The sequence below is a fragment of the Chenopodium album genome, chromosome 15, assembly GCF_948465745.1.
Source record: "Chenopodium album chromosome 15, dcCheAlbu1.1, whole genome shotgun sequence".
Classification (NCBI taxonomy): domain Eukaryota; kingdom Viridiplantae; phylum Streptophyta; class Magnoliopsida; order Caryophyllales; family Amaranthaceae; genus Chenopodium; species Chenopodium album.
This window is the reverse complement of record NC_137848.1, coordinates 18,865,820-18,888,475: the sequence shown is the minus strand read 5'-3', so window position 1 is coordinate 18,888,475 and position 22,656 is coordinate 18,865,820. Positions and strand designations below refer to the sequence as shown.

The window sequence follows — 22,656 nt, the reverse complement described above, 5'->3', positions numbered from 1 at the left end:
CCCTATTCGAGTGAAGTTGAGCATTATTTCGAAGCCTACTGCTTCCTTCCAAGTTTTTAATACCACTAGAAGATTTTGGAGCTGCATGAGATTTAAACTTACATCTGCTAATTGCAACGGGTAAGTTTAGGGATTTTTTAGAGGTGGTTCTAGAGGTAGAAAAATTGTTTCGTAGTCTGGAGGAGATGGAGGAATCAATTGGTTCATCAAGATTTTCAACCCGACTGTTATGTTGTTTAGGGCTTCTACGTGAATGGGTGATTTTTCAAGGATTGGCCATATTGTTGGGGTTGAGAAGGTGGTGAATTTGAGATGGAGGTAAGGCTTGGGATAGTAAGGAGGGTTTGTAGATTATGTTGGTCGGAGATGAGGGAAAGATGGTTGGTGCAATTGTGTGTGGTGGAGGGGTCGTTAGTGGTTAGGGTGGTGAGTTAATGCTCTGGTTCAGGTTTAGGCGGTGACCGAAGCGAAGCAGATGGCTGGAAGGTGTTAGTTTTGTAAGAGATGGCTTCCGAATTGCCTTGTGATTGGCATTGTTCTTGTTTTGATTTGCTGGCTTTGAATTCTTCATGATTTTGGCTTGGAGAAATTGGAGGAAAAGAGAAAATAGCAGGGGAAATAGATGGAGGAGAAGAAGGGGTGACGGGTATATGAAGAGACGCTGAGGGAGAGACTCTATAGGTGGTTGCCGAGAACCTAGACCTCGGGACTCCGTTGCCTTTAACGTTGTGTTTTTCCAAGGAGGGTAGACTCTTTGGTCGTTGTGAGTATATTCGCCTTCCTTATTATAATCCCCATGAGATTGTTTCTCATTTTTTAATTCCAACGTATCCATTGATTCTCTTTGAAGCACACTCCATTTACTATTATTTAAAGGTAGATTGCGGCTAGAAGCTTCCCTATGCTACTACCCTTTTTTGTATTACCGCTAGGTTTATTCCTTTCTTGAATTTTTTCTGTTTTGTTGTTTTCCTGTTTTTTATTAAATTTTTTTCTTGGAGCTACTAGGACCCACGGACCGTATTTGTCCTCGTCTACCTTGTTAATCTCAACATGCTTATCTGCATGAACCTGTATATTCTCCCTATTGACTTTATTATCCTTTGTCTCACTATCCTGCAAATTGCTAGATCCTCTACTGCTAGATTGCAACCTGATTTCTTTAATGTATCTTTAAATAGGCTTGCTTTGGCTTAGGGGTTGTAGGCTTTGAGCTGGTTTCTTGCTTTGCTCTCTATTCCATTGACAATTCTCCTTGGTATGGCCACTTCTTCCGCAACCGAAACACATACTATGAATTCGCTCATACTCGATTTTTTTGCCACGCTTTGCCCACCCATACTTTTGTCACTAGCGGGTTATTAAGATTAATTTCTACACACACTCTAACGTATCCGCAATTGCTTATTTTGTTTGTTGAGTAATCTACCCTGATCGGATTCCCCACCACCGTTGCAATGCTATAAAGGGCTTCATTATCATAATACTCAACTGGCAGCTCCAGGAATCTGATCCAGACTAACATGCTCTGAAAATTTTCTAATGAAGGTCTGAAAATCGGCTTCCATCTTGCTAACATGAAATAATGTTCAAATATGAACCATGGCCCTCCGAGAAGAGCTTTCTCTAGATCATCCAGTAATAAAAATCCAAAAAGATAAACTCCTCCCTCCATCTCAATTATTTGTACCCCCCCTTTAGATTATACATTCTCTTGACTCTTTGGTTTAGAAATTCTACGCTGATTTTTATTCCTAATCACTTCCCTATAAGTGTTAAACTCCAAGGCTTTCTAAGCTCTTTCAACTTATCACTAGGAAAACTTACAGCATAAGTATGATTCAGCAAATCCTCCTCCTCATCTTCCCATTCCCGAGAATTTATCATGATTTGCCTTGCCTCCTCTAGGCACCTGATTGTGTCTCCCCAAAAACCAAACCCAGTGATGAGTACCTTTCACGTCATTGATATCGAGTAAGGTGAAGTGTTGAAGAGTCTCGTGAATTCCCTTGTTTTCTAAAATGTTTTAATAAAAATAAATTCATTTTGTATTTCGAAAATCATTCATTTTGTGTCCTATTTATGAAAATCATCCAATCCATTTTACTTTAGTCCATAATATGGGTCCAAATAATTGTGTAGTTGGATGGGATTTGAAAAAACCTTTCCAACTATATATTACAAGCCCAATTCCAAGTTATAACGAGGAAGTTATGGCAAAATACTAAGCCTAAACTGAGCTTTATATGCGGACCCAATGATCATGTGAAAGGTTCGTTAATATTAATTATATTTCTAAATCAATTAGGATTGATTAGAAGCTTCTATGAGTTTCTAAAAGATCTTGATTATCCTTTTTGAAAAGATAAGATTCAAGAGTTTGAAATTGAATAAAACTTCTCCTTTTGAAAGTCTTTATTCTATTCGAATTGAAAGACGTTTAAATACAATCAGATATTATTTTTTTACCTCATAATTTTTATCCAAATCTTTTATGGTTGGATAGTTCTTGAAATTATCTTTCCAATGATATATAATAATATTAATTCCGAGTTATAACGAAAAATATATAAAAGAAATACGGAACACTATCCAAAACTGACATTCTTCCACTATTTCGGCCATATCTTTTTCTACGAAAGATTTTAATCTAATTCTAATTGGATTGAAATACGACTTCAACAGCTTTCCAACGACATATTATTTGTCTTATTCCGACTTTTGGATCAAAAGTTATGATAAAAACAAAATCCACAAAAGACTGTTTTATCGCGCCGCGATAGAGCCATTGCGACCCGATAAATCTATCCCCACGCGATAAAAGGAATTTTAATCCGATTTGAATTTTGACTCTTTTCTAATAGTTTCGGTCATTTTTCTGTTTAAATAGGGACGATTCCCTCCATTTTTACTCACCCACAATCATTATCTCTCCCCCTCTGAGCTAAAGCTTATTCTTCTCTCTCTATTCTTTTTCTAAGCCTAACCACACAAACACACATCTTTTTGATTCTTCTTTGATTTGATCACGATTCCTCATTCATGAGACTTAGACACACCTAGCCAAGCTCGAAGTTGCCTTAGACCTCGACGTGAAAGGTTGATAGTTCTGAGGGTTTGGTCCCAAATCTATATTTCAATTCATTGATTAGATTTACCGTTTAATATTTTCCTTGAAGTTACCAACGTATGTTTTGTTTTGATAGAATGAGGTACGAGGCATAAAAGTAAGTGATTTAATTACTTAATTATTCTTTTTATATAAAAATCATGCTTAGATTATTTTATTAATTCCTAGTATCATGTTAGGATGCTTTTATTGCTTTCTAGTATCATGTTAGGGCTAAAGCTTTGATTTTGAATATTTAGTGACATGCTAGCTAGGATTTGTTATTAATCATGTTAGTATCATGCCCAGGATCTTGCTAATATTATACTTTTATGAGATTATTATGATGATGATGATGATTTGTGGAGTTATTGTTATTATGTTTCTTGATGTATCATTGTTATTGCTTGATCACGCCCTCTCTTGCAGGTTTAAAGGATACTTGTACTTGAAATCACGCTTGATAGGATAATTAATAATTTGATTTTAGGCTAATATGATTTCATTTCAAGTGATGGCCAATAATAGATTTATTTATACATTAATAATCAACCAACATAGATTAAACAGGTTTAGGATCAATATATTGATTGTATGTTAATCGAAAAGCGCATATGAATATGAGAATAACAAAGTAAAGGTCTATTTAGGGCGGGTTCTATCTCTTTTAGATTGGATTCGTACCATCATCCCCGAATATCCAGTCATGGTTCAAGACCACTATGGAGTTATCGATCTCTGTAATCGTGAAGGGGTGTAACCTTCACCTGGTAAACGGTTTACAAGTTCCTAAAAAATGTTGGCGACTCTTTTGCTCTAGCTTCCTTCCCTTTGGACGCCACCATGCTTAAGTGCATGATCATAGTGGGGCTTAAAGTTTGGGTGACTTGTAATATTCCCTACATCTCCTTGAACCATTTAGAGGACTTAGTGACTGCCTCTTTAAAAGATCCCTTATTCCGAGAAAGAGGAGCTTCAGCAATATCCTCTTGGATGGTGACCTGCATTTCCATGTTATCAACCTCCTACAGCTTCTTAACATTAGGGGGATGAGTTGTAAAGCACCCGAAGTCCTCTCCTTCAGTAGCTGAATCAACCACTGGACAACCAACATGTAGCTGAAATTTCCATCTCCGTGACATCCAAGCCCTCCATGAACCTAAGCTACCTAGAACTAGACCGAAAGGAACTTGAACTTGATCACTAAGAATGAACCTGTAAAACTCTAACCTTACACTTAACAGAAGAAAGAAAAACCCGGACTTGCTCCCTGCAAGAAGAGAGTTCCCGGAGCCCTGAACACCATGGTATTAGGGGGAATCCCCGATGACTACACTTTTAGAGAGAGAAGTCATGTTTGCTTTTGTTAAATTGAGGTGTTTATAAGAAAACATTTACTTGTATTTAACTTTAGGGTGTTGAGTTTGTGGACTTAAAGTCCAATAGATGGTAAAAGGTCTAATGTGGAATAGTAGTCTACATTAAATAATGGTGGGCAATGCAACTATGAAGGGATGTTCTTTCTGAGGAATACTAAATGGAGGTTTATACTCCATTTCATAATGCATAACAAGGGGTAATTAAGACTTTTTACATGACTTTTGCAAAATCCACCTAGGCATCCCGTTTCTAAGCATGTCAAGGTGAATAATATCCCGTTTTGTGAATAAAAAAATGTAAGGGGTAAAATTTCTTGAAGTTACTGCGCCTTTTGAAGGAATTATATCTTCGACAAGTGCAATTACTAGTTATATCAAGGATCACTATTATGGAGATAATCAATTCATTCTATAAGATCATCATTGTCTGGGCTAGATATGGCAAATAATCTTTAGGCTAGTTAAATGGTCCAAACCCCAATGGAATGGATCGTATATATGAGGTCACACAACAAGGATATTGGGTTAAACAAGTAAGTGTCCCATTAACGAGCCTCATGAGATCATGACATACCATATGGAATGTTAAGCTAGAGTAGTTTGATTAGGACAAGGTATTTGGGCATGACATGGACTCTTATTTAGAGATATGATCTTTAGATAAGATCTAGGACATTGAGTGAATTGTAACTCAAGGCAACCATGTCCTAAAACCCTAACCTCTCTCCTCACCTCTCGGCTCTCCCCTCTCTCTCCCTATCCGTACGGCCGGCCACCTCTTTGGTGGCGCGTTGTGTTCGTGGTGGTGGATCGTGGTTAGTTCGTGTCTCTCTTCTCCGTTGAAGGTTTATTGAAGCGTTCAATCACAACTAACTAGTATTAGTGGAGGTTTGATCAGTGCCCGTGGACTAAGTAGATAAATCACACTGGGGGTTCTTTATCTCCCGTTGTTCTTGCTTAATTGCACATGGAATCACGCTTCAAAGGTACAATTATATGTTATCTATGTGTTATGCATTGATCTTGGTGTTTAGATGCTTATGAACATGATTCATGCAATTCTTCTTATAGTATCTAAAGTCCTACAGTGGTATCAGTTAGCCTTTGCATGTATGCATATTGAATTTTAATTCTTTGATGTCCACAAATTTTAATTCAATTAAGAGGGAGAATAATTTAATTATGGTTCAATCTTTATATTAAATGGAGATTTAATTTTTTGGAATTTGATTAAATTTGATTTAATTCTGCTCAAAATAGCCTAGAATGGACCGAATTTTTCCCTGTTATGCTCGAAAATTTCGAAAACCCTAACCCTAGATTTTAAAATTAGATTGTGAATTAAATTATAATTTAAATGAATTAGCATAAAAGTTATGTTTTAATTTATCATGGATCACTTCAATTTAATATAAAAGTTGTTAATTAAAATTTAAAATAAAAAAATAATAATAATTTGATGGAAAATGTCGGGCAGCAACCGCACCGTGCAAAGTGTTTTGCGGCACTGCTACCGCTGATGTTGCATCGCTGCTTCGGCAGCTTACATCGTCAGGTGTACGGCCACCGTGGCTGGCTTAGGATGGCAACACCACGGTGGCTGGTGCAAGGTTTTTCCAAAAAAAAAAAATTATTTTGTTTTAAAATATTTTCAAAATAAAATCTGATTTTATTTTGGGGATAAAATCAAATTTCAAAAGTTGGTATTTTGATAATTATCCATAATTAAAGTTGTTAATTTTGGATAGGATTTGTTAAGATATTTTGAGCATATTCCAAAAGATAAAGATTAATTTAAATTATGTGATTATCCCATAATTATTTTAGGATATAATTGATTTAAAATTTTTTGATTAACTAGTAATTAGGATAGAATCTCCTAATTTTGTTAGGATAATCTTTGAGGATAATTATGATTTATCTTTTAAGATTAAAATAAGCTAGATTTGATTCTATCTGATGCCTAATTTAAAATATATGATATTTTATTAATTGTCATGAATAATATATGATATTATCTAATTACAGTAATTAAAATATGAGATATTTAGGTGTCATGTTTCCTTAATTATGAACACTCGACGTTGTAGTTTAAGAAAGCATGATGAGTGATTTATTATATGGCAATTTTATAATATATGATATTATGTTGCTATATAATGATTAGTATGGCCCGGTAGATTACTAAATACGATCTGCGCATCGTGAAATATATTTGCAATCTAAGTACAGCCTGCGTATCGATAAAATATTTTTGTAATTTTATTAAATTTTATTTAAGTAGTAAATAGAAAATAGTAGAATTACATGTTGCAGTTATTCCAAGAAGCCCGTGAAGTGAAGGCCAAAAGGAGCAAGGTGGATGAGATCCATGAAAGTTTAAGTGGAGCATTTAATTTATTAGTTTTCTTAGGATTAGAGGCCATACTGTCTTGTTTATGCATTCAATTGATGATGCATGCTAGTTTTATTGATGTTAATCATGATGTGCTAGAGTTCACTAAATTAATCATAACATAATAAATCTAGGTCCCACTAATATTGAGATTGCTTTTTCAATTAGATACCTGTAGACACTTGATTGTATCTCCCCAAAAACAAAACCCGGTGATGAGTATCTTTCACGTCATTGAATATCGATCAAGGTGAAATGTTGAAGAGTCACGTGAATTTTCATTTTCCTAACCTTTATATAAATGTTTTAAGCCAAAATCATTTATTTTGAGCCTTTAAACCCAAAATCATTCATTTCGTGTCCTTTTTATAAAAACGTCCAAACTAGTTTATTTTGGTCCATAATCTAGGTTTAATGATTGTATAGTTGGATGGGGCTTAAAAAGAGTTTTCCGAAGATATGTTGTAAGCTCAAATCCGAGTTATAACGAGGAAGTTATGGCCAAAATACTAAGTTGGGCCTAAGCCTACCTTACCTATAATCCAATGATCATGTGGAGGGTCTTAAGGATTTAATCCCATTCCTAAACCAATTAGGATTAATTAGAAGCTTCTATAAGTTTCTAAAAGATTTTAATTATCCTTTTTGAAAACATAAGAATAAAGAGTTTGAAATTGAATAAACTCCTCTTTTTGAAAATCCTAATTTTATTCGAATTAAATAACGTTAAAAGACAGTCAGATATTATCTTCTTGACTCATAATTTTTATCCAAATTTTTTATGGTTGGATATCTCTTGAAATTATCTTTTCAATTATATATTATAATATTAATTCTGAGCTATAACGAAAAAGATATAAAAGAAATACGAAACTCTATCCAAAACTGACACCGTCCCACTATTTCTTCCATATATTTTATTTACAAAATATCTTAATCTAATTCTAATTGGGTTAGAAATTAGATTTCAAGATCTTTTCAAAGACAAATTATTTATCTTATTCCGATTTCTAGATCAAAAGTTATGATAAAAACAAACCGCAAAAGTTGCTGTCCATCGAAGGAGTTTTATTCCTATTCGAATTCAGCTTTTTTCTTGATTCTTCGACCCTCTTTTTTTACTATAAATAGAAGTCATATCACCTTTTTTTCAATCATCAACAATCTTGATCACCAACAATCACCCACAATCATTATCTCTTTCTCTCTCTAAGTTAATGCTTATTCTTTCTCTCTTGCTTTCTAAGCCTAGCCTTTTCAAAATACAACATACGTCCGTCACGAGTCTTAGACGCCCCTAGCCATGCTCGAAGTTTCCTTAGACCTCGACGTGAAAGGTTGATAATTCTGAGGATTTGGTCCCAAATCTAATTTCAATTATTAATATTATTCTTAGTATTTGATTTAATATTTTCATTGAAGTTACTAACGTGTTTATTTTTTTGATAGAAAGAGGTACGAGGCTTCAAAGTACGTAACTAGATTACTTCTTAATTATTCTTTTGATATAGAAATCATGCTTAGATTATTTTATTAATTCCTAGTATCATGTTAGGATGCTTTTATTAATTCATAGTATCATGTTAGGATGTTTTTATTTATTTCTAGTATCATGTTAAGATAAAGCTTTGATTTTTAATGTTTAGTGACATGGTAGGATTTTTTATTAATCATGTTAGTATCATGCCTAGGATCTTGCTAATATTATTATTTGATGAGATCTGTTATGATGATGATGATTGTTGTTATTATGTTGCTTGATATTATTGTTATTGCTTGATCACGCCCTCTCTTGCAGGTTCAAAGGGAATTTGTACTTGAAATCACGCTTAATAAGATAATTAATAATTTGAATTAGGCTAATATGATTTTAATTCAAGTGATCACCAATAATAGATTTGTTTATGCGTTAATAATCAACCAACATAGATTAAACCGGTTTAGGATAAATATATTGATTGTACGTTAATTAGAAAGCGCACATTAATTTGAGAAGAACAAAATAGAGGCCTATTTAGGGCGGGTTCTATCTCTTTTAGATTGGATTCGTACCATCATCCCCGAATATCCAGTCATGGTTCAGGACCACTATGGAGTTATCGATCTCTATGATCGTGAAGGGGGGTAACCTTCACCTCGTGAACAGTTTACAAGTTCCTAAAACTTGTTGGCGACTCTTTTGCTCTAGCTTCCTTGCCTTTAGACGCCACCATGCTTAAGTGCATGATCACAGTGGGGCTTAAGTGTAGGACGCTTGAAATATTCCCTGTAATATCCAACAATTCTTCGATCGTAAGTGATGGGACGGCCTCAGTAAAGTGTCGCTTGTTATCTTGGGTAATTTGGGGTGGATCACGTTCTACACATTTAGTTGGTTGTCTCAACAAGGTTACCTAAAGAGTTTAGAACCTTAAATCAAAGAGTAATAATTAAACATGAGATGGTTAATTATTCAACCAAGAGTTGCAGGAATCGCAATCAGTAAAGAGTTTACTCACCTTGAAAATGTAATTCTTAATGGTAGGGCCTCAGTTCGGTCAACTATTACACGAATAAAGGATCTTGGAATCAATTAATTCAATTAGGACACACATTATGAATATAGTGTTAAAGTAACCTATAACTTAATTTAGGTTCTTTACAGATAAACATAATTTAATTTTGCGCTTATTTACTAGTATTTCGTTGTAATTTTGTTATTATATATATAATATCCTCGATTGAAAATAAAGTTGAGAAACGTTCTCTAAAGGTTTTAAGATAATTCATAAACCTATATTCCAATTTTTCTTAGATGGTTCTAAAAGGCAAGTTATAGAAACCCATGTCACATGTCTAAGGTTGGTTTTATTCAAAATCTTTGAGTAAAATGCCAACACATCTTCATTTTGAAAAGTGTTTCAAGGAATATAATGAGATGAGAGGTATGAACCCTCCGAAAGACAAGTAAAGAAGTCTAATAAAATCTCTTATCTTCAATATGATTGAATATAAGAAAGTGATTGGAAATCTATATGATAAAAAGTTGATCAAATGACAGTATTCTTCATCCATTTCATATAGAGTCAAATAGTTGATTAAACTCTAATATGAATAAAGATTGAATAGACTTAGCAAAATCATGAAAAATGCTTAAAGTAGTTAAGCAAAGTATCATTTTGAACCTAAGAGAAATGTTCTAAGTGGCTCAAATGGGAAGGGTTTAAGAATATATGAGGATTGCATTAAGAAGTTATTGGCCAAGAAATGTAAACAAGTTGCTATCTCTCAAATCTAGAACTACTTACATGCTAAAAGTTGTTATGAACAACATATGTTTCAAATTAAATGGAACACTTCCAATTGATTAGAAACTACCTCAAACAGTTGGAAGATAAAAGAATGGAAATGTTCCAATTTAAGAAGTATATTATTGAAATTGATTTAGCGCATTGCTACTTCTTAGACATGTGATGTCATGTTTCGTTCTCTCTCATTGATAATGTGGTTGAACTAAATGAAGAAGTATGGCTAAGGGAGAAATAAATCTACAAGTTTAAAAGCAAATGTTGCTACTTCACAAGTAGAATCTACAAGTCTGGAAGAAAAAGTTGCAACTTTACAAGTAGAACCTATATTTCACCTTACCTAGTTATTGGTTAGAATTAAATAAATGTTATTTATTCTTGCCATTATCAAAACATACCCATTCAATGTTAGTAATGACTAAGCATTGAAGATTCAAAAACATGGAGTAAATGTTATTCTATGCTTTATTGAGTCACGATGTGTTTTGAAAAGCTAAATAGGTTTAAAGGTTCTATTATATATATATATATATATATATATATATATATATATATATATATATATATATATATATATTGTCTCTAAAATGTCAATTAATTCAAATGAATATGAACATTTCATGCGGAAGATCCAAAGGGATGGACTTTCAATATCATTAGATTGTGAATCTATTGATATATGCAAATATCATTCTAACTTGACAATTTTGACAAAGTCACCATTTAGAGAAATGATGATGTGAACTCAAGGTCGAATACATATCGATGTATGAAAACCAAAGGTTCAAATGCTAGAGATGGACAATGAAACTTCATTTATGATATGATCACTTGTACTTAGTTGAAGTTAAGGTGTGAAAATTTTGAAAAGTTCAAAAGGTTAGGTATGAAGTTTAGACTCAACTTGACAAGAAATATATACACTACAATATGATTGTAATGGTGAAAGTTTGAGTCAAGACATTTACTTGGAAATATATTCAAAGTGTTGTGATATGATCATAATAATGAGAATTTGAGTCAAGACATTATAAACATCCAAGAGTTGTGAAATCGTTTTACAACAAACTCTGAAAGAAAACCTTATGAAGTGTCAATGAAAAGGAGCTATCAATCTATATGAGATATATTGATAATGGATGAAAATACCCTATCTTCCAACCATTATTCAGGGGATATAATTTTAAGATGATCTACAAAACTAAACAAAACTACATATGTCAAATCTAGATGTAGTAAAGGCTTCAAATGTGATATGAATAAGAAAAGTTCTTATAAAGTCTTTCTAAAAAGCAAGTAATAATAGGTGTATTAAATCATTTGATACACATCGATTCCTAAACAGAGCACTAGGTACTACTACACAAGTCATACTTAGCACAAAATGTTTGTTGCTCAAGTAAATGCCCTTATGGAAAATATGTCATTTCCGCAAGGTTAAGTGGGAGTAGTACAAATCTCGAAAGAGTTCGAGAAAAGAAACAAACAAACATGGTTCAAACTATGGTTGGTTCACCCTATACAAAATGTGTCTCTTCAAAAAGGCAAGTGGGAGTATAAAATCTCGAAAGAGTTCGAGAGCCTTGAAAGAGTTCAAGAAAAGTCAATTCGAAAATCTTGAAGAAAGTTGAGAAATAATCAGATAAAAGCAATAGTATGAGCATGATTCATCTCATGTTACAAATGACAACGCATGGTCTCATTAAGTGTAATGGGAATAATAACCATGTGTCGATGCTAGTACATTCCAAGTACACATCCTATATTGTTGTTTCTCATTTAAAACTAAACAAAATTGTTATACAAGTTTCAATTGTTGCATAAAAACCCACAATGATAACTAGCATAAGTAAGACTTAGGCAAAGAAATATGATTTCACATGACTAAGAGTTCTAAAATATTTATTTTGAAACATGATGATTATGCAATTAATAAAGATGATTTGACTAGTTTATAACTCTAAGTGGTTTAAAAACCATGAAATCTGAAATAGATTCCAAGTCTGTAAGCAAGTGTAGGACACTTGATTAATTTGCCTAATTGGGTAAGACCCTTTGTAAGCAAAACAGACAAGAAAGAAAAATGTTTTCTAAACAAAGAAAAGACTTGTTAAAGAATTCAACTAATTCATATTATGACTATGACTATGATGAAACCTTTACATTAGTCACGTTGCAAAGATCTATTAAAGATAGTTTAGTGATTTCTACCTTATGAGATTTGGTAGATGGATTTTAAAACACTTTCTTTGAATTGTTCATGAAAGAATATTTGTATATGATACAATTAGAATGATTTTGAAAAACCAATAATCCTAGAGATGCATAAAACATCCTTAAATGGATTGAAGTTAGCATCATGGAGTTAATTGATGTTGTTAATTTTGTGAGTTAATCAAAATTGTTTGATGTTCTCATAAAATGAAGATGTTATGTATACAAGAGATTTTTAGTGGGAGCTATAAAGTCTTCTTGGTTTAGTATAAAGAGTAATTATTCATTGCTCGAAGACTCAAGTAATGGCCAATGCATTTTGTATGAAAAACCTTGAAGACAATGATGAGTACTTTTGGGATTCAAGATCTATAGAGATATGTCTTGAAGGATGTTTGAGCTTAGTTAAGAAGCTTATATTGATAATATTCTTATAAGGTTCAACATTATATTGAAAAGAGTTTCAATCCCATGAAACATGGCACGTTGCTTAAAGATTCAATGCTTTGAGAAAGGTTCATGAAATTAAGGTTTTGAGTGATGCTCCTTATGCAGTTTGCAAAGGATGCATCATGCATGTCATGGACGATACTCATCTATTTGATTCACGAGTTTTACAAACAAGTGATGATAGATTTCAATCGAAATCCAATGTAACGTTGGAATACAAATTAGAAATTCCTAAGTTCCTTACAAAAGCACACAAAGGAAGATTATTATTGTGTGGAGATGAATTTTTTTATAAAATTTAGAAGTTGCAAAATTCATATTTGTGAGAATGTCTCATGAATTGTACTTACAAAACCCCTTCCATGATCAAGGTATGAGAGTCATACCAAGGTTCTTGGATTGAAGCAAGTTATGTAATTTAAGTTGTGTATGTTTTGAGAAAACATATCACATGAGTAATACATCAACTTGCAGAAATATGTTTATCGATTGAAACAAAGTTTCAATATTATTTAATTATGGTTTAATGTAAATAAAATGTCCAAAATAATAATGAATTGATGGGCGCATCAGATTGATGACCTGGTGAATGAAACCCCACAGTGAACAAAATTAAAATATTATTTAAGTTCCTAGTTCATAATCATTAAAGTGGACATAAATGATTTCAATAAATGGACTATCATGTAAGATTGATTGGATAGCGGTTTCATGGGCTGTAGGGGCATAGTGATGCTCAGTCAATCACATAGATATGCATGAATGATGCATGATCGAACTATAGACCTACTTTGAAGTTCAAGTATAGAGCTTCCGGATATATTAGTGGATTCCTTTGACATGAGTTAAATAGTGATTCCATTCAATGATTGATTTAACTATAGTACATTCAAACGTCTGCCTGTAACTGGAGATTATAAAGGATGTTTCCTGGTTACTTCAAGAATTAAGTGGGAGCTTTGATTGCCACAAGATTGGATTGAGTCTACCTATTTAATTAGGAGTGTGTCTCGACCCCTTGAAGAGGGAGAATTCAGAAAATTCATGGCCATGCTCAAATGGATTACATAGTAATCATTTGTTTTGAAATTCTAATTCGGATTTCAAGAAAAGATTTGTATATTAATATGATCTCAACATGAGATGCAATCATATTATCAAATTGACGCACATTGACTTAAGAAATTTGAATATTACGCACTTGTCTCAGACAAGTGGGAGATTGAAGGAATTATGTGTTCGATAAGTGCAATTACTAGATATATCAAGGATCACTATTATGGAGATAATCAGTTCATTCTATATGGTCGCCATTGTCTGATGCTACATATGGTAAACGATCTTTGGGCTAGTTTAACAGTCCAAAGCCCAATGGAATGGATCCTATGAGCTGAGGTCACACAACAAGGGTATTGGGTTAAACAAGTAAGAGACCCATTAATGGGCCTCATGAGATCATGACATACAATATGGAGTGTTGGGCAAGAGTAGTTTGATAAGGACAAGGTATTTGGGCTTGACATGGTCTCTTATTTAGAGATATGATTTATGAATAAGATCCATGACTATAAATAAGGTAGAAATAACGATTAACATTCAATGAATTGTAACTCAAGGCAACCAAGTCCCAAAACCCTAATCTCTCTCCTCACCTCACGGCCATCCCCTCTCTCTCCCTATCCGTACGACTGGCCACCTTTTTGGTAGCACGTGGTGTTCGTGGTGGTGGATCGTGGTTATTTTGTGTCTCTCTTCTCCGTTGAAGGTTGATTGAAGCGTTCAATCATAACTAACTAGCATTAGTGGAGGTTTGATCCGTGCTTGTGGACTAAGTAGAGGAATCACACTTGGGGTTCTTTATCTCCCGTTGTTCTTGCTTGATTGCACGTGGAATCACGCTTCAAAGGTACAATTATATGTTCTCTATGTGTTATGCATTAATCTTGCTGTTTTGATGATTATGAATATGATTCATGCAATTCCACTTATAGTATCTAAAGTCCTACACCTTTCTCTTTCCTGCCTTTTCTCTCTCTTCGTGGTTGTAAGGTCCATTCTCTTCACTCCTCCAAAAATAAGCCTGTAATAGTGCGTCTGAACTCCAAGAAGAAGCTTCATTTGCGAATTTTGTGTTTTCGGCTAGGTTCCGTCTGAAAAATACATCCCTTTGTTGGGGTGCACCACCCAGGTGTACTGCGTACCATGTAAAATTTTCAATTCTTGTATAGTTGTATGTATTATTTTTGTATGTGTTGTTATTTCTAGATAATAAGGTATTTTAGTTGACCCCTACCTTATTGGTATATCTCTTCTCAGTGTACGTCTTTCTCCCACTAGGACTTTAGGGTGTGATAGAATTTTATGAATACACAAATTCTTAATTAAAGCAGACTTTCATTAAACTATTGTAAGGCCCTGTTCACGTCACCTTAAAAAAAATATTAAGTAAAATTAATTTCAATTCAGTAAAAATATTTCAACTCACTAAAAATAAGTTCAGTTCAGCAAAAAATAATTTCCCTTTCAGAAAAAATAATTTCTGTTCGATAAATTTCAGTAACTTTAAAGAATAAATATAATAGAGAATCATTAAAAAAAAATTCAGTTCACTAAAAATAATTTTAATTCAGTAAAAATAATTACAATTCAGCAAGAATAATTTAAATTCAGCCAAAAAAAATTTAAGTTTAGTAAAATTAATTTCAGTTTAGCAAAAATAAGGTAAAATGAACAAGGCCTAAGACAGGTTAAAGTTACCCTAAAAATATTTAAAGTTACCCTTTTATACTATTTTATAACAAAAACTTTACCCTTAAAAATACTTACCTTTGTTTTTTTTTTTAGTTGACACGTAATTTTTTTAGAAAGTTTATTTTTGGTTAACACATTTTCTTTTTGGGTAAGTTTTACAACTTGCATATACAAGTGTACCCCACTTAATTTATCATTCTCTCTCATTCTCCTACCTCTCTTTAATATGTGTGCTTAAATTAAACGCGTCAACTAAATACAAATGGAGGAAGTATTTATAAAGTATAACTCCCTCCGTGTTTTAATAAGTGTTACACTTTGACCGGCACATAGTTTTAGGCAATTTAATTTATTTAAATAAAATAAGAGGTAAGTTGGGTAGTTGGAGTATTAATAAATTGTAAAAGAAAGATAGTGGGGTTAAATATTTATTGAAAAGTAATTTATATGAGAGGAAAGAAATAATAATAAAAAAAAAGTAGGTTTGGGTGGGGACCATGAGAGGAGAGAGAGATATAATATTAGAATGTATTTTTTTGCCAAAAAAGGAAGTGTAACACTAAACACGACTGCATTTGGTAAGTGTAACACTTATTAAAACACGGAGGGAGTAGATTAAACATATTAGCCAACAAAGCATGTATTTATTAGAAATTACACATTAAAATACAATCAAACTTATAAAAATTAAAAGTTAACATTAATGGGTTTAAAGTTACCATAAAATTGTTAAAAGTGTACTTAAACTGATCATCTTTCAATAAAATTAATGTAAGTCCGCCTTACACAAAACTTATTGTTGTGACTATTGTGTATTTATTTTTTAGGTTTCTTAACACAGGTAGGTCTCACATTATAACCCCTATATATTATGGTTAATGGAAAGTATTTCTAATTGAGGAGTTTCACAATATTTAAAAGTATCCATTTTAATGTACTAAGGTCTATACAAAGTAGGGCATATTTTAGTAGAGCGGTGTAAATGTCAGCAGATTATTATTACTCAGCAGAGCAAGGCTCAACAAAGTAGAGCATAGCAGATTTTAATAGATTAGAGCAGAGAAAACCACAACCGCTCAAAAAATTAGGGCCTAGTGAAAGGTTCGATAGTTTACAAAGAACGAAACGAAACAGTATAACGTGTGATAATGGAAATGTGGATAGGAGTGTGGATGAAAAAACAAATGAACAAAGATTTTGAGCATTGATGTTTATTTTGTTGTAGGGTTTGTCGAAGGAAAGAATACTGGGTGGAAATTTGTTTGTGCGTAAATGATGGAGCCCCCCAATCTACCATTATAATTTCTTTTTGATCCTTTCCTCTTTATCCCTGGGCGAAGTGGTGATGCTCAACATATTTTGTGGATCTTGTTTTTTTTTTCATAATAAGAGGGTGGTCACACCATGTGATCAACACATGTAGGTTATTTCGTTAGTGTTATAAAGGCTACTCGCTCAATGTATATGAGTTATTTTGTTAGTGTTGTAGCTTGTAGGGGTTATTCGATCAGTGTACAAGGGTTACTCGATTAGTTGACAGAGATTATTTTGTTCTTTGACAAGTGGCCACATGGTGTAGCTAGCCGCATACAAAACGAGTTGTTAACTTATAAAGTTATAAATTAAAAAAAAAACAAAAAAAAGGAAAAATACACTTTATTAATCCTAAATTTCACCCATTTACTTTAATACATGGTGTAGCTAGCCGCATGCTGTGGTTTGGACGTCGTTGTGTGAACTGTGAAGAAGGGGCATAACATTGGATCCAGATTCTATGGCTGCCCAAAATGGCCGGTAATCATTTACATTTAGATAATTAAGCTTTAATTAGTTCTAATTGCTTTAATTATGGGAAATTTAAAATCCATATTGTAATTAGGGTTTTGATTAAAAAAGGGTCTTTTTTCGTACAGAATACCAATTGCAATTTTATGAAGTGGGTTGACTATACTAATAGGGATGATTTGCGATTAGAGATATTTGAAGGGGACACTATAATTGCTAAATTGGAGATGCATAACAAGTTCCTTGAAGACAAATCGAAGATAATGCAAGGACAGTGGGAAAAAATGAAGGTGGTGCAACAACTTAAAGAAGAACTTTGTGAGATGAGGACGGAGCTCATCAAATGTTCAAGGAATGAGACTAATTTTTGTATGGCTCTTTTATTTTCTTGGGTTTTTTTTGCCATAATGGTGTTGTACTTAAAGTAAGATTCTTGGTGTGTTATGTTTTAACCTGTTGGCATGAAATGCAATGAAGTATGGTTTTGTTTCGAGAATAACAATTTTGTATGTTTTTGTTTACAAAGCATAAACAAATAATCATGCAAAGTCATGACTAAAATAGGTACATTATGTACCAACCCAACATATAAGTTCACAAATCCAAAATAACAAAGCTGCAGCAATTAGTTTGATACACAAAAGGAAATACTGCCCTAGCTAAACAAATAAGTTCACAAATCCGAAATGAACCCAAGCTAATTGTAATTAGTCTGATACTACTAATTTAAATTAGTCTGCCCAAACCTGAGTTTAACATGAACATATAAATTTTCACTGAGTTGGCTGATGGAGGGTTGATTGCTGACTTGAGATTATGAAATTCATAGCTTGGTCATGGCTTGGCCTGGGTGTCAGTCCTCCTCTCCTATTAGATTTGTCACACACCTGTTACATGTAAAAATAGGGTAAGTTAGAATAGTTGAAACAACACAAATAACAAAGGAAACCAATTTGCAAAATTTAAACATATACATTGGGCTGTATACTCCCATCCTCGAAAATGTACACACCTACTCCTCTTTGAATTATCTGTCTTCCCCTACCACCACTGTACCTACAACCTCTGCCTTGCCCTCTACCTCTACCTGCAGGGATCTCAGCTTGGCCTCTTCCTCTCCTTACAGAGGTCTGAGCTTGTCCTCTCCCTCTCCTTGAAGAAGATGTAGCTGTAACAGAACTCTGACCACCTCCTTTTGATCCTAACCCCTCCTCTTATATCTTTGCTACCTCCCCCTAGCTGTGTTGGATGGGCAATGATTGAATGGTGTAGAGCTGATTCAGAAATTGTGAGCTGAGTTGTAGGGTTTTCAGCTACATTGCTATTAGGTGGTTGAGCATCCTTTCTGGGCCTTCCCCTAGGCCTTTTTGTGGGTGGTTCAGTAGGGGGTGGTATTGTGTCCTTGTTAGGACAACTTCTTTTGTTGTGTCCCTTGAGTTTTCACAAGGAGCAGGTCATCTCAACACCATACTTAGTCAAAAAGCCAGGTTTTTTAGGGTTCTCAAAAGGGTCCTTAATTCTATTTTTAGGGTTCTCAAAAGGGTCCTTAATTCTATTTTAATTGGTGGTGGGTCCATGGGAAAATGCACCTTTGGCCAAAACCTCTCACCTTCTAGAGGTGGAATTAAACTTGTCCCAGACAATTTATACAAGTATCATCAGGTTTAGTAGAAGCTTAAGTCTTAGTAACTTAGTCTTACAGAGGAGAAGAGTTAGTGTATACCTGCATAAGCCTGTAGATATTCTTCCCTTGTGTAGCACCTCTCCACATAGTCTTCTGCTTCTTTGTTTAAAAATAATATGCAGGCAACTGCATGGCAATAGGGAATGCAAAGCATTGCCCACTTCCTACAGCTGCAAGTTCTTTGTTCTAAATTTACATCAAGCTGGTCCATGTTATGACTGACATTGAACAATAGATCTGTGGAAGGCTGCACATCACAGTATGTAGCTTTGTGTTTCTCCTTGTCCAATTTTTCTTGAATTCTGGGGCACGGAACACCTGTCAATTTCTCCATATCCTGCCTTTTCTTGAGTAGCCTCTGCATCAAGCATGTTCTGACACTACAACAAATTTAATTATTAGTGGCATTTTTCTAATGCCATTTAAAATTTTGCCACTACATCTTTTGTTTAAGCGACATTTCTACCAGCATTTTCTACTAAATGTCACTAAAGGAACAAATTGTATGGGATTCTTAGTCCGTGCCTTTTATTTCTGCCCCAAAATTCAAAACCCCTTATTTCCTCCGTTTTACTCACACCCTTCATCCCTCACTCTCTCACTAACCCTTTGTTTCCTCAATTTCCCTTATACACTTTGTCCCTTTCTCCCTCATCCCATGGCGGCCTGCCGTTGACATCAACACCCTTCAAACGCTGCTCGGTCACACTATACGACACCACCGCACCGCAACGTCGCCTCCTATTTCAGGTTTTCTTCTTTTTTTTTAACTTTTGTTGCTCAATTTGTGTTTTAGTGTTATGCCTAATTCCTAAACTCAAATTGCCTAATTAGAGAAATTAGGGTTTCTTATCTCTCTAACTATGGCGATGCTGGTGGCGAGGAGGCGTGAAAATTGAGGTAACTCTCGCAATTACACCTTCATGGCGGAGATAATTGAATGATTTAAGATTTTGGGTTATTTTGTTCACTAATTTGAAGGGTATTTTTTTCAATTTTAATGGCAGAAATTAAGCTTCTTCATCAGATGATTTAATGGTAGAAATTCAGATTTTTTTTTTGTGAATTTATCTTTCTTTTCTTCCGATTTTTGTTTTATGCTTATTTCTCTAATGGTTTGATGTTTCTTGTTGATTATCAGAGCTATTTAACTGATTTTTTAACACTGTAAGTAAATGGGTAAGGTCGTTGTTTTCAATTGATGATGTGAATATTTTAAAATTATTTTTTTCTGAATTTTAAATTAAATTAGAATTGTTCATTTTTTTTCTGAATTTTTTTCTCTTTGGATTTTTAGATAAGTTAAAATGTATAGTACTTCGTATTACTTTTGGTGAGAATGTGGGATCTCAGAAGCTGCTACCGCTGTTGTTGTTCATGCTAATGGTGGTTTTTGCAATTGGTTGTATCTTGTTTTTATTTTTTATTTTTAGCCATGTCATTCATATTCTACAAATTACAAAGTATAATGCCGCTAATTTTTTTTCCAGATCTTTTCAGCACACAATTTGCTACTTGGTGTTTGTCATCCTTCAACAAAGTTCCAAGACATTATCAAGACAATTATTTTTTGTGTATTTTAGACGTTGGTGATGGGTTTTGTGTTTTAGATTATAAGTTTAGGATATGTAACTCAACACATTTGAGGCTACTCAATATGATGTAATTGTTCATTTTGTTTATGGATGAAATAATAATATTTGGTAGTGTTACAATCATTGGAACTTTTGAATTTTGAGTCAATTATAAGATTTACTAAGTGTTGTATGAATATCAAGCCATATATAGTATAAAAAAGAGGTATGAACTAGTATAATAAAAAAAAAATGGGATTATGCGGCATTTATTTTACCCTGTAGCGACATATTGTATAAATGTCGCTAATACTTCTCCGGACATTGCTTCTAGCGGCATTTATATAAATGCGGCTAAAGGTTTTAGTGGCATTAATAAATGCCGCTAAAGCCTATCTTTGTTGCAGTGAAAATGATTTCTTCTAACATGAAGAAGAGGTGCTTTATTCTAGCATTGATAATGTAGCCGTTGAAAGTCTCTGCAATATTGTTGGTTATTGCATCAGTCTTCATTGAAGTACCCAAGAAAGTTTTGCAGAATAAGCTAGGATTATAGGCTTTGAATGCCTGAGCTGCTTCAGGATTCATTGCAGTGAGCTCCTTCAATGCCTCATCATAATCTGGCTTGCTGTAACACTTAACAATCTTCCAAAATTGCAATTTAAGGTCATCTCCTCTATAGGTCTTGTTCCAGTTGGCAAATATATGCGTATTACAATGCCTATGTTCTGCTTTGGGCAGAACAAAGGACATATCATTGACAATAGCCTAACATCAAAATAAATCCAGTAACTAGTAAGCACTAAACCAATTCAACATTTAAATTTGTGATAAGAGTGAGTTAAAATCATAGTGTTCATACCTGGTGCTCATCAGACAGGATTGCAACACCGTCACCATCACCCAAGTCTAACACTTTCTGTAGATGAATAAAAAACCATTCCTAACTCAGATTATTCTCTTCCTCAGCAACAGCCCATGATACTGAGTACATTTGGTCATTGGCATCCCTACCTACAGCAAAGAGCAATTGACCACCTAGAAAAGTCTTCAGGAAGCTTGCATCAACAGCCAACACTTTCCTATAACCATCTTTCCATCCCTTAGACAACCCCTCAAAGTACATGAAAAGTCTTTGAAACACAGGTGGACCCTTCTTCTGTTGTACAGTAACATGCTCAGTTTGCACTACCAGGGCTGCTAGTCTTCAAAGATGCGAGATAAGCTCCTACTTTTTGGTAGTGCTCATGCATAGAACCATGTAGGAGGGTGTGGGCAGCATATTTCACTTTATAAGAAAAGACCCTATTCACAATGACCTTGAAAGCTCTTTTAATACACTCCACTATTTCCTTTGCAGGCCAATGTGGTTTGCTTTTGAATACTTCAAGGAATTGTTTGGCAACCCATGTAGCTTTCAACTGCCTATTCTTCTTCATGTTCCTCTGGCAGGTATGCTCTCCACTAACCATCTTCATAATCATGGTTGCCTTTCTTGAATGCCAAGATGCATAAACATAGAAATGACACCCTTTAATGCATTTCACTCCTAAACTCTGGTGTCTCTTCTTGTTCCTAACAACAAAAGTTAGGTTCTTTCCCTGTAGAACAGCATATTTGGCTACTGCCTCCCTGAAATCTTCTCTTTTGGCAAATCTTAAACCCACTTTCCACTGGAATTGACTGAAATCTGTATTTAGGCTTACAAGTAGAGCAGATCTTTTCTTCCTCAAACCATCACCTCCCTCATCTTCACTCCCAAGTGGTGTATCCATCTCCTCATCAGAGTCCTCATATTCACTCAAATTTTCACCTTCAGTCACTATCTTGAACACCTAATTTCTCCTCAGCTACTTCATGTATAACTTTAGAAGCAACCTGAACTAACTGTGTACTACAAGCTTTAACCCTCTTCCTAGCTTTGTTATACTCCTCATCACTCACATCAGAATTTGTCTCTAATGTCTCATTAAAAAATGCATCTTCATATTCTTCTCAAGCTCTGGATCTAACTGCTCCGACCCTACA

The 22,656-nt window shown here is 34.0% G+C and overlaps 1 protein-coding gene across 1 annotated transcript; it reads right to left on the bottom strand.

Annotated features, from left to right (window-relative positions):
- Nucleotides 1-21,806: 21,806 nt before the first annotated feature.
- Nucleotides 21,807-22,403, bottom strand: LOC145580937 (uncharacterized). Its single transcript, XM_081638017.1, has one exon. The coding sequence runs from the start codon at nt 22,401-22,403 to the stop codon at nt 21,807-21,809; it is 597 nt and encodes a 198-aa protein (XP_081494143.1).
- Nucleotides 22,404-22,656: the final 253 nt, after the last annotated feature.